We start from the raw sequence: 13,833 nt of genomic DNA on the forward strand, positions 1-13,833 counted from the left end.
ATTTCTTAAGCATCTGGACTGGAGTAATGATACTAAAAATTCAGCTTTGAAATCACAGGAATAATTACAATTTAAATACATTCAAACAGAAAACAGTAATTTAAAATAGTAAAAATATTTCAGCATTTTACTGTTTTGCTGTACTTTGAATCAAATAAATGCAGGCTTGGAGAGCAGAAGACACTTCTTTAAAAATATCAAAATCTTACTGTTCAAAAACTTTTGACTGGTAGTAATAGTCTGAATTTGTTTCCTCAACAACATGGATTTACTCAATTATTTTAGTCTGATGATATGTCACCTGTTATAATATAATCAATCAGACCCCCCTATATCAGTTACGAATTCTGAATACATTAGAGCTTCATGCCCCTTTCTTCACGGTAATCCGATTGAAGCAATTTGATGATAAAAGTGAATTATAATAATGTAATATCTTTATTAAACAACAATTTGTTACTCTGGGAAATCTATCTCTATCATATCAGTATACATTCACATACACATCTGAACATATACATTAGTATATAACCACTTTGATCTGTCATTGGGCAAATTCTGCATAAACATAAAGCATACAGTTTTGTATATATGTACTCACTTTCAAATACTATACTTATTTTTCCAGTCTTCAGTGATGAACAGTCTCGTATATAGATCTACAGTAAGGCTCAACATATTCTTTTTTTGTCAATATGATATTCCCTTTTTCACCTAGAAACCAAAGTTTACAAAAACAACCGTAGCACCATATGTTGTCAGTATTAGTCATATTTTTCTTAAAAATAAGGTCTAATGCATTACTAGACATCAGGTTTGTTCTCAAATAATGGCAATCAAACAAAACCATTTACTTTCATTTGTATTTGACAACATCAAAGAAATCTTTTTTTTTTTCTCAACATAAGTAATAAGTACAGTCAGTTATGAAAAAGGAAATGTTACAGATAATAGCAAATCATTTGCTTAATAACTTTGTGCCTTCTTTCTTTAACACCCCATGTGAGAAACACAATGACGATCTAACACGATCTGTTTTACAGGTAGTTTACCCGTGTCCAACAGCATGGAGAACAACTCTAAAATCAGCAGCAATTCATCTGACAACCATAATCATTAATAAGATCATTTTCCAACAAAATATACAGCCAGATCTACAATAACAGAAGAAATACACATTAGGACATAGAGATGACAGGAATATACAACACAGCAATCACCTTCTACATGTTCAGCGATCCCTTTTTACCAGTATTACTTTATAGGCCTGTAGATGAATGTCAAAATGATGCATTTTCATCTTTTATTTTCTCTTACGAGAAATCCTAGCGCAGATTCTAAACACCTAAACGTATTTTTTAAAAACAAATATACATAAACGGGGAAGAAGTAAAAAATAAACATATTCGCTGCACCAGTGCTTCGTCGTACAGCTTGAAACACAATAAATGGCACCATATTTCAAAGAGAGATGTTTGGCTGTAAACTGTGTTGAGGTGCTTGTTTTTCCAGAGAGGAAAGTGTCCGTGAGCTTAAAGAGGCAGGTCTATCGGACGGTGGCCTTGCTTAGCGAGCCACGACTGGGGTCCTGCGGTCCACATTCGTGGTAGCACCTTTAGAATATGTTGATAAGCACCAGGTCAAGAAACAAAAATGCACCGTTTTGTGGTTGTTTCGTCATCAGAACTTTTGGCTCTATATCAATACCATTGCGAAACCACTGTACACAACTGGATTTGATGAGCGTGTCGATGCTTTTAGAGAACCCTGGAGCGATGGGCGGGACGTTGCCTTGAAGAAAACATGCACGTGTGTTGAAGGGGGCTCACCATAGGATGCATTTTGCGGGCATGCTAAGGATGTAGAAGCAGTCTGAAGATGGTTCAGCACTAGAGGCCTTTAAAAATGTGTCCAATGCGTTAAAATATTCGACCCAGTGAGCACCATATGTACGTATCCCACTTTTTCTATTCTTATTGGTCTACACACATTTTTTCTTTTTTTTCTCTTCTTATTTTCTTTTTTTTTTTTTGCAGGCATAAATCCATTTGGCTAGACATTTTTGTTCACAAGACAAACGACAGAGAGAAAAGATTAACTTGTTGGCACTACAGCTCATTCGTTTTGCAAGACAGAGGAAGGCATAGACAGAAGTACATTAACAATCATTAAAGAAATTGCTAACTTCATCAGAACTGTCATTTAGTACCCAAACGAACCAAATCTCATTCCTTTTTTTCGCATAAACAAAATCCTCGCGAATGGAACCGGTCTGTGTGTTTTCGTGGAACCCAACATTCAAGTAGATGTTAAGTATTGCCTTTAAGTTTATAATAAGCAGATCGTTTTCGTTTTAGCACTTCCTGTGTGAGTACGGGACAAAATTTACTGGCTTGTTACAGTACTGAGCGCAATATGAGCGGAGATAGAGACACCGGCATTGTTGTTTGCTGCACTGGCTGCCATGGCTACACAGAAGCACCCAAAAAGACAAGGCACCACAAAGAATCAGATAATGACTGGTCCCACTTACCCATCCCACGCTTGACGTGTACAAATGGCGGCATGACTTTAATATCAACGAATCTGATGCGTAACGTCTTTGATAGTAAGGCAGTAATCTAAAACGAACCAATTCGGAATTCTACGCGTACTGTATTATCTGATCAAACGTGGCGATGTTGGTCACTACACATCATGCAAGTGGAATAATACAAGAAAATATCACAGTGTAGTTAAAAATACCACCTGGTCTGTCTTACCTCAAGTGCGTTAGTAGATACCGATTCTGTAATTCGACTATGAGCGTATTATGGGATACCAGGCAGCCGAGTCACGCAACCATAAAAACGTCATCGTCCCAGCAAACAACAGTGCATCAATGTGCCAAGCACCTACAGAAGTGGAATATCAGTGACTTCTTAGGCACTGGAAGGGAATAGGGAACAAGACACGGAAGTGTTTGTTCTGTAGCTTAAACTGAAAACCTGATATTGCGAAGGTTACGGAATATTGTAGTTTCGTAATAAGAATTGCATCATCTGCCCGTCCCCTATTCCCTCTGGCCAGGTTATAAATCCATAGTCTTTGCATCCGAATATCCCAGATAACACTCACATGAGAGGGGTGGAGGGGTCAGAGCAGCAACCAAGGATGGAGCTGAAGAGGTAAGACTTACAAACAAAAGTCACTCGCATACACAAACATGAACACACACACTCACTGATAGCTATTGTCTATCCTCGTGTTCTTTTCCATCCCTGGCAAAAAAACCCTCCACCTCATCAACTACAACCGATCTGAAGTCTGCTTGGAATATTTCAGCAGGCACAAATGGGGTTTGTAGCAGCCCATGCGGTGAAACTTGGCATCCCATGTTAATGTCTGCACTTATCTCGCCTGGATGCTAAACAAAGCGTCGGGACAACAACAATTACCTCGGCCCTTACAGAGCAATTCATTCTCAATTGAATTGATGAAATCTGGGAATCTGAAAACTACCTCGGGATTGGAGGTAAACAAGTGGCTTTTTGTTTTAAGTGCACCGTATTGAGGATACTGAAGAAAAAAAACACATAAAATGGGACGTTGAAAGAGTTAGTTCATCCAAAAATGAAAATTAGCCCATTATTTATTTCCCCTCAAGCTATCCTAGGTGTATATGACTTCCTTCTTTCAGACGAGTCCAGTTGAAGTTATATTAAAAAAAATGTCCTGGCTCTTTCAAGCTTTATTATGGCAATGGGCGGGTGTTTCTCTTCAACAAGTCAGAACAAATCCGATAAAGTGCGTCCATCCATTATAAAAAAGTGCCTCACACGACTCCAGGGGGTAAATAAAGGCCTCCTGTAGTGAATCAATGCGTTTTTGTGAGAAAAATATTCATATTCGAAAGGTAATAATCACTTTAATCTAGCTTGCACTCACTGTTGTGCACGGCAGCAGGCCCAGGTGGGAGACATAGGACACTGGCGTGAAATGACGAACGTGGACGTGCAGTGGAGAGAACAAAACAACAGATTAGAAGTACAAAACGAGGACGTCGGAGGATTTTGATATAAGCCAGAAGGAGACTGGTTTTCCTTTGTTAAAGTAGGGAAACTTTGCTTCCTTTGCTTCTGTAAACAAACGTTGGTTTTCGCGGGTGCAATGTGCAATGCATACGTCCTACATCATCCGCCCAGAACTGCTTCCGTGTACAACAGTGAGCGCAAGCTAGATTAAATTGATTATTTTGAATATGAATCTTAATATTCACGAATATGAAATGCTTTGAATAAACAACTAAACGCATTGATTCGCTACACGAGGCCTTTATTCACCCCCTGGAGCCATGTGAGGCACTTTTTGTAATGGATGGATGCACTTGATTGGACTTGTTTTGACCTGTTGAAGAGAAACACGCCGCCCATTGCCATGATAAAGCTTGAAAGAGCCAGGACATTTTTTTAATATAACTGTGATTGGATTCGTCCTAAAGAAGGAAGTCATATACACCTAGGATGGCTTGAGGATGAGTAAATAATGTGTTAATTTTCATTTTTGGGTGTATTAACCCTTTAATTCAATTATTTTGCACATTAGAAATCCTCATTCGTTGGTTGGCACCTGGCAACCCAGTCAATCGTCAATATGTGCAACCTTGGCATGCATTCATTGGTGGTGTATAAACTCAGCTAATTTCAGGCAAAAGCAACATCTTTTTCACATTTTGAAAGTACATTTTCAAAAAAATATTGCACAATTTAAATAAAGGACCTTTTTCTTTTATCAAAATTGAGTATAGTACATTTTGAATGCGGATGGTATACCATTTACACGTGTAAATGTGTCAAGGCTCTTCACCTTTTGAGAAACCATCAGCCTTTTTCTGAGGAAAAGGTTTAGGTGGACAGAAAAATGCAATTTTGGACAGGGAATGATGGAGGAGTACTAAAGGTTAGAGTTGAGCACCACACACTGCAAACATTTCTGTTCATTATTACACTGTAAAAATGGTAACAAGCAATTGTTACCTTAAAAATTGTTTTCTAACCCATGTTTTAAACCTCAAAAATGACTTTGTCGATGTAACCTATTTCATTGAGGTTAGTTTAGACATATTAATTATTATATATATATATATATATATATATATATATTTTTTTTTTTTTTTTTAAATAAAATCAATTATTTTTTTTAAATCACATAAAGCACTTTTTAAAAAAAATTATACGTCACTTTGGACCACAAAACCAGTCATAAGTAACACGGGTATATTTGTAGCAATAGCCAACAACACATTGTATGGGCCAAAATTATCAATTTTTCTTTTATGCCAAAAAAGGATATTAAGTAAAGATCACGTTCCATTAAGATATTTTGTAAATTTTCTACTATAAATATATCAAAGCTTAATTTTTGATTAGTAATGTGCATTGCTAAGAACTTCATTTGGATAACTTTAAAGGATTTTCTCAATATTTACATTTGTCAGATTCAAGATTTTCAAATAGTTGTATCCCGGCCAAATATTGTCCTATCCTAACAAACAATACATAAATGGAAAGCTTATTCAGCTTTCAGATGATGAATTAATTTAAACTTTTAAAAATTTACGATTGGTTTTGTGGTCCAGGGTTACATATGACAAAATATGTTTGACTGAGTACTATTATTTTATGTGTGTGTTTTACGTAAGGAATTATGTCTTAATAATAATAATAATAATAATAATAATAATAATAATAATAATAATAATGTTCTATTTTTCTAGCTTCTGTCAGTTGCACAGAAAAATACATCAGTGGGCAATATGTTAAAAAAATAAATAAATAATGCACTACCGTCAAAAGTTTGGGTTTGGTAAGATTCTGTCTTATGCTCACTAAAGCTACATTTTTTTTAGAAATAATACAGTTAAAACTGTAATAATGTGAAATATTATTGCAACTTTGTTCTATTTTGATATATTAGCCATTAGTGTATCAGCAATTACTTCAGTCTTCAGTGTCACATGATCCTTCAGAAATCATTCTAAACGCTTAAAACATTTCTTATTACTATCAGCGTTGAACAAATTTATGCTGCTTAATGTTTTTGTGGAAACCTAGGATTTTGAATTCATGAATGAGAGTATTTCTGTTATTATTTAAACAGAAAGTTTGGTTATTGTCACTTTTGATCAATTTAATGCATCCCTTTTTCTTAAAAAAAAAAAAAAAAAAATTTTACTAAGCCCAATTTTTTGAACAGCAGCGTATACAGTAGTGTAAGAAAATATGTCCCATTTATTCAATCTAGCGGCCATAAAGTGCACTCTCACATACTATAGATGGGTTAAAAAAATAGTGGGCCATATATTATATTCAACGTACAGAGCTGTAGATAGCACATCACTAGTGAGATTCAATAGGAAACAACGTGTTAAGATAAATATTAAGGCCCTTGATGATCAAAATTGTGGTGGCAGTGTTATATGGTAGACCAAAATCTGACACCAATTTTTACATGACATCATTGCATTTTACTTGAAAAAGCGATTGTATCTTTTTGGCGCAATTTGACATAATTTCAAAGCTCTTCCCCCTTAATCACAGGAGAAAAGGAGTGGGGCATTATGTGCTTTTTCTGACAATCGAATGTGCTTTTTAGTGTCTAGCTGATTTGCCATCTTTAAGATCAGTTGTCACCACAACTGTTTGGGAAAAACGTAGGCACAAAATGGTAAAAACGAAATCAGAATGAGGATGCTAAAAACTATGTTCCTCCATCATTCCCACCATGCACATGTCAGAGACGACAGGGCCACAAACACCATCAAACATACACGTTAGTCGAACATTCACGCTATAGTAACCCAAACTAGGGAATGTTGTATTTCGGACTATTTGTTCTCCAACTCTACACTGTGTTAGTCAAAATATATGTTGAATATTCTCTGTTTAGACTCTTTTAGATGCACTCTTATAGCTTGAGAGCGCAACTAAATAAAAACTCTGAAGAAAAAAGCACCAAGGGAAGTGGAGAACCAGAGAGGGCATGAGAGTAGAGAAAGAGCGGCACCGCGCACCTTCACAGGGAGGACTCGTACTGGAGCAGCTCGTAGAGGAGGGGTCCATCCCTGTACCTGATTCCCACCGCGTTGGGGCTGATGTACTGGAGGATGTTTATGGTCCGCCGCAAACGTCGATCCACAAAGTGAGCATCCCAGGCCGGGTAGCGCTTCCGGGGCATGTCGATCTTGATGAGGGGCCCCTCGGGGGGGATGGGCCGACCCGCCGCATCGGTAGGCTCTGTAGATCTCACCTGGAACACCGGCAGACAAGTGTCTGTGGCGGCCTCCTCCGGCTCGCTGTAGTCTCCTGAAGCCATGCCCCTGGTCGGGGTGGCTTGGGAGCCCCGAGGCCCCGGAGTGGGAGCCATGGGCTCGGCCTCAGGTGGTAAGGGGAGGCCCCAGAGAAGCTCAGCACAGCAGGAACTGGCCAGAACCCTCAACCGGGGCCCCATGGGATGCAGGACCCCGTAGTAGAGGACCATGCAGGCCACTCCGGAGGCAAAGCACAGGAAGACGCCGCAGAGGGCGGACGCAGCGTAGGAGTCGGTAGTGACCGGGTCTCTGTAGGTGTACCACAGAGCGGTAAGGATGGTATTTTCCACCAGCACCAGCGAGTAATAAATCACCATGCGGAATCGGGTCCTTCCCTCCTTGACGTTAAACCAGCAGAAGACGTAGACCACGCCTACCACCATGTTGAATAGCACCTCCTCCCACTTGGACATACAGAAGTCGGTGCCTCCGTGGATTACCCAGAAGGCCATGGCACACCAGTGCAGCACCACAAAAATGCCAAAGTAGATGTGGAAAACTGAGGCAAAGAGGGCGAAAGACAGCGCCCGAGAAGAAATGGTGAAGAAACGCCATAGAAGATGCACCAGTGCTCCCCGGTAGCTCATGCTCTTTTTGTCGTCGCGGGAATCACGCAGAAGCTTGTGGTACGAGGCCAGAACCCAGGAAAGAGAGAGGAGAGACGCAACCGCTGACACACCTGGATGACAGAGAGATACAATTATTCTTATTAAATATGTGAAGTGACACTGCTTATGTCAAAAGCGATTAATCGTGATTAATCGGATCCAAAATAAAAGTTTGTGTTTACACAATATGTGTGTGTACTGTGTATACTTATATGTATTGGGTTGTTGATGTGACATTAGATTTTCACTGTCCCACAAGATAAAAATGAACATAATTAATATTGTTGGTATTTAAAATCCTGTAAATTGTTAAACATTACTTTGTCCTACATGGAACTGTTGTTATAAAAGCTGTAGTGTTATTAGTGTTTTTGTTTTTTGTTTTTTGAGCCAAATGTCAAAAATTGTCCTATGGTGTGACTGTCTCAAGCATGGTTCAATAAATTACAACTTTAATACATTAAAAAGAAAAGCATAAGAATGTTAATAAATACCTTTGGCATAATTGTGCAAGTGGCAATCTTTTTTTTTCATCTATATATTTCTGAAAGCATAGCAACTTAATGCATTTTGTCTCTACAAAACCATGTCCTCTGATTTTCAGAAAAAAATCTTTTATTAGTTGAAGGACCCCATTTATGGTCATGTTACTGAAGCCCTCTGTCAAGCCCATGATATGTGCACATGGTCAATATTTGTTTTAGAATTCTTCAAATATTTAACTCTTTTGGAACCACTACAAAGTGCTACGTTTTGTTGTCCTTTGTTGTGACAGCCCCAAATTATATTTTTTTTAATTAAAAACTGTATGTTAAACTACATAATCATGGAAAATTATGCAGATGTGTCTTGCAAACCGCTAATGACAGGTTAGCTCGAAATTACAAGGTCATCAATTGACACAAAAGGCTGAAACGTCCTATGGTGTGACAGAAAATATCCTCCGGTGTGACGCCTGTACTGTCACACCATAGGACAAGGTCTCTTTAAGAAGCATTTAAAATAATTAAATAAGATTTGTTTAACTCCTTTTTACTCTTTTTTTCTTTTTTTACCATTTTCAGTGTTCGTAAATGCAACAGTTACATTAATTAAACTATTTTCTGATGTTTTTGCAGAAAACTTGTATTGTCATAAAGTGTTATGAAAATAAGTAAATAATATGATACTTAATTTTTGAAACAGAAAGAATTGAGGGAGAGAAATTAGTGGAAGAGAGAGGACATGGAAATATAGACAGAAAACAAACAGGGATCCACCAGAAGGGAGGAGATCCTAAGAGAACCATGCAGAAAGTAAATAGAATCAAACTGATGCCTTAAAAAGAGTAGCCATATAGTTTTAAAAAAATTAATTCACATCTTAATGAATATAGTTTAAATATCAATCATATTTAGCTGTGCCACACATGCAGCGGGGAGGCTAGAAGAGTTTCAGTAACATACTGATTGACTAAGAGACTAATTGACTAAGAATTTTGTTGATGAAACACATTTTTTGTTTTGTTTAACTTGTTGATATTGTTTGTATCAAAATTAAACTTTCTTTCTCCTTTGTTCAAAATTCAAATAGAAATACTTTAATAACTACCATACCTGTCCTTTAGTTTGACGTAATGTCCTGTGGTGTGACACACATAAAAGAATCACAGATTGTTTTTATCTTTTATCTAAAAATATCTTTAAAAAACGAAACAGCTGAGCATTGCAACAGGGGAGAAATATTGCTTATCTTAAAATGGTATCATTTTCAGCAGGTCTGAAAAATGACAGCAAAGTTTGTCTTGAAACTATCCAACGACTCATGGGGGGAAAAATGATGTTAATTATAATTTCATATTAAAAAAAAAATAACACTATATGAAAATAAGCGTCTAACATTGAAGATCAATGTCTCATGCTATTTATTTTTATTAAGAGGTTTCTTTTTTTTTTTTTTTTTTGGCTATGTCACAGTCACACCACAGGACAAATTTAGTACAGTTCAGTAAAAATTAAAAAAAAAATAAAATAAAGGAGAGAGAGAGAGAGAAAAAAAACAACAACAATGAAAGAATTGACATAGTTATTGACGTATATCACACTATATAAATATATGCATTTCTTCTTCAGAAATGGTCTTTTACAAAATACACATTTTTTACTATTAGTCAACTAGCCATATATAAATATACACACGTACATGTATACATGTAAGAAATATATGTATGTAAACACAAACTTTTATTTTAGATGCTATTAATCGCAATTACTCGATTTGACAGCACTACGTATTAATAGTACTGTGATGAATTCGTATCCAGTAATGCTAATGAAAAGCACGCTAACACATACAAGCAGCATCAATCATTGTCTTATCATTTCTACAACACCTGCCTACCATTTGATGGAGCCATTCTCCAAAACACACCTCTTTCTTGTTCTATATATCTTATTTTCCAAGACGTTTACCATTCAACCTGCTGAGCTCAGACTTCATGTTCATAAAGGCATCTGCACTGCTGGCAGTGCTGTCACTTCAAACATAAGAAATGGTTTTATGGCTCAGATTATCTGCTGCACAGCAGAAAAAAAACAGACAGTTGATCATTTAAAAAGTCTCAACCAGGGAGGACCTTATTTTCAGATTCAGATTTCTGATGTGTCCAGTTTTTTGAAAGATTAAGATGGTTGTTTGACGTGTTGATGAATTAATACAACACAAAGCTGTGGGATCCAGTTGGGCATATACTGTTGTCACTTGAAATGCTAACCCAACTGCGAATTTTGGCCATGCATCATGGTGTTACAGAGCCTAGAGTTGCACTCATAAAAAATTAAAAGTACATTTCGAGCAGCATTTCTAATCAGGAAATGTTGCTTGAGCATGCAACGCATGTGACAAATCGCCAACAGTCAGTCTAAAACAACTCTCACTACTGAAATTATTAACCTATGATTGAATTATGTTACACCGCAATCACAAAATAGTTTTAGTGAAATGTACACATCCGAAAAACATTCATCATCGACACACATAAGCAGTACTGAAATGTCAGCGGTCTCAGTACAGAGCCTTGAGGCACTCCTTACACTGCAGCGTTTCGGCCCGGTTCTTCTGGATCATGATGCAGAGCTGAAGAACCAGTTGTGGAGCGCTTTCCAGAAATGTCTCCAGTAGACGAAGCATGTTGACATCGGCATACTCGTACATCATGGCCCAGTAGAAGCGTCGCTGGTTCTCCTTTTGTCTGCGGCTCTGGATGCCAAGATACATTGTTCTGATGTACCTGCAGAGGTGCAGATGGAGAAGGGAAGGAAAGCAGATATAGCATAAAGCTGGAATATACAGAGAAGGAATACAGATTACATTTCAGATGTAGAAAATGACAGTAAATAAAGAGGGGAAACAGAAAACAAGGAGAGGGATCAGTTAACCAGATTGATATCATGTATCCATTATGGATTTACATTCTAAGTGAGGTTATGACCTTGTGTGATATTTGTATTCTTCAAACCAGTGTTGTGTTGGAGAGGAACTAAAAGCAGCAATGCTGCTAATTTTAAATGTTTAAAAGCGTGACAGCAGCTCAGCTGTTCTCACAGTAGTGTACCTTTTTTTGTAACAATCTACTACACTAATGGTGTAGTGTGAAAATGCGCTGTCTTTGTCACATTTTTGCACAGTTTTGTGACTGAGACAGCTGAGGCTAACTACTATCAAACACAATCTCACACACACTCTGCTAGAATGCCTCACTCTTTTTTTGTATAACTTCACTTGTCTGTGTTTGTTCCAGACAGACTTTCAGTTTGTGTATTAACAATGACTCTACAGGTATTTCTACAGGTTACATCATCAGCTCTTTATTAGTGAGTCTTTTGAATTATTAACTCAATTGATTCACTCAGCAACACTGATTCTATAAGAAACAGGACAAGCAACTGCCTGAATTATAAGTCATCCTGTATCCTTCAGCAACTGTCTTATTGTGAATTGTTTGAATTATTCACACAACCAATTCATTCAACAACACTGATTCCATATAGGCAACCTACTATGCAAAAATCACTTTTATAAGGTGTTTGAACATAGTTGTGTAGCTGCAGTGTGTAAAAAAACAGCCAGCCTGTAATAGTAAAAATCCACCCACTAATTTTTTATAATCCCAATAAATCATAAAAAGTCTCTCTGAACATGCAATTTCTGATTTCTCCCTACATACAAGACATTGTAGGGAGAAATCCCGCCCATTTGTGACAATCTCTGCCCTATTAGCATAAAAACAGCCCTGAGTGAGAAGCAGCAGTCCGCCATTACTGTTGGCCTTCATATACAATGTCAGTGCCAAAGAGGCATTACAAGTTTTGGGATGCACCAGCGAACACTGAGTCTCCATAGACTGCCTCCATCTGAGCCGCTGAGGACACTGTGGTTAAATGTAATATTCAAAAGAAATGTCCTGTAAAAAATGAGTAAAGTCCCTTATATGTTTAGGGTTCAATACCAACGCTTTGTGCACGAATGTCAGCTCCAGACAAAGTAAGTATCACAAGTTTGTTTTCCAAATTGCCTCTCTGTAAGAGCTTCCCGGCACTCTGTAAGGCTAATGTTGCTAAAGCTACCATTGTTTCTGCCTGTTTTCATTGACGCTGTCTTCATGTGCTACCAGAATGATTGTAAAAAGGAATGTGGTAGTTAAAAACTGCATATGAAAGCAGTTTGAATTTGTCAAGCTCATAATTATAAGTGGGACTTACAAAGTTCTTGATAGCATGCGGCGACGCCATGACACCAGCCATGTCGTTATTTTTATTGCGCTGTGCTCCCTGTTTGTCTAATTCATGAAAGCGCATTTACTATGCACAGTACAATCAGATGACTGATTTTTAAACTGATTCCGGTTTAAACATATAAGGCTGAAGACCGCTACTGAGAGTTTCTGACATTTTCGGTATGTGCGATTATCCTGTTTTGTTTTTGCCGGCTCTTGAAGCTTCACCCTCTTCTGAAAAGGGGACCGGGAGCACCATCTTATTTGCATTTAAAGAGACCAAGACAAAAGCATCACGTTTTGGCTATAAAAAGCTATAAAGCTATAAAAAACGATCTGTGGGGTATTTTGAGCTAAAACGCTTAAAAGAACATTATTTTTTAAACATACTGTACAATCTTTGCTGCTCCTCTCTGCCCCGCCTTCCTGAAACGCAACGATTTTTTCAAAGCTCATTGTTCTGAAAAGCGAGGTGTTCTCTGATTAGCCAGCTATCCAGTGTGTTGAGATTGGATGAATACCTCAAGCGTGTTACGCCCCTTACCATGTTGTGATGCCATGTCCCGGCGCGACAAGACAAAACCATTAAAACCTATTATAAATTATGCATTTGTTGCAACCAGTGAGGACATAATTACTGATTATAATGACTCACACTGTCTTTTGTGACTGCGTCACGTCACATCACGTCACGCCACGTAAACATATCACCATGTCTGCATGTGTGACTGTAGAAACGACAAACAACAAACACTCTACACTGCTTAAAAATCATGTTTGAATAGCCAATAGCAAATTCTATAAATATGAAAACGTACTTACAGGCTGTGAGTCAGAAGTGCCAAACTGTCCTTGCAAAGTTGGAATTGCCCCACTTTATAGTGTGCACAACCAGCATTGTAAGCTACTCTCCCAGGTTCAAAAAACAGTCCTCCTTAAAAAGGTGCTGCGCACACTCGAATATTTGCGTTGTACTGATCTGGAACAATGTTGTAAATATAACTTAACCACTGATTTCTAGTTCCATACTCATTTGGAAGGCCAAACAAAGTGCTTTCGCAACGAAACACAGCGTCTCCACAACATGGCAGCAGCTTCCGCTGTGGCTTTGTTTAAAATAATTT

The 13,833-nt window shown here is 37.7% G+C and overlaps 1 protein-coding gene across 1 annotated transcript in view; it reads right to left on the bottom strand.

Annotated features, from left to right (window-relative positions):
* Window positions 1-4,501: 4,501 nt before the first annotated feature.
* The window catches only part of xkr6b (XK, Kell blood group complex subunit-related family, member 6b), a 70,036-nt gene continuing 60,704 nt past the window's right edge, over window positions 4,502-13,833 (bottom strand). The window contains exons 2-3 of the mRNA XM_051138327.1: window positions 11,028-11,224; window positions 4,502-8,027 (exon numbers count right to left, since the gene is read on the bottom strand). Of these exons, the coding sequence (XP_050994284.1) occupies window positions 7,054-8,027; window positions 11,028-11,224 (1,171 nt within the window). The 3' untranslated portion in view covers window positions 4,502-7,053. The remainder of the gene's footprint in view (window positions 8,028-11,027; window positions 11,225-13,833) is intronic.

This window comes from Labeo rohita, chromosome 20 (genome assembly GCF_022985175.1).
Source record: "Labeo rohita strain BAU-BD-2019 chromosome 20, IGBB_LRoh.1.0, whole genome shotgun sequence".
Taxonomy (NCBI): domain Eukaryota; kingdom Metazoa; phylum Chordata; class Actinopteri; order Cypriniformes; family Cyprinidae; genus Labeo; species Labeo rohita.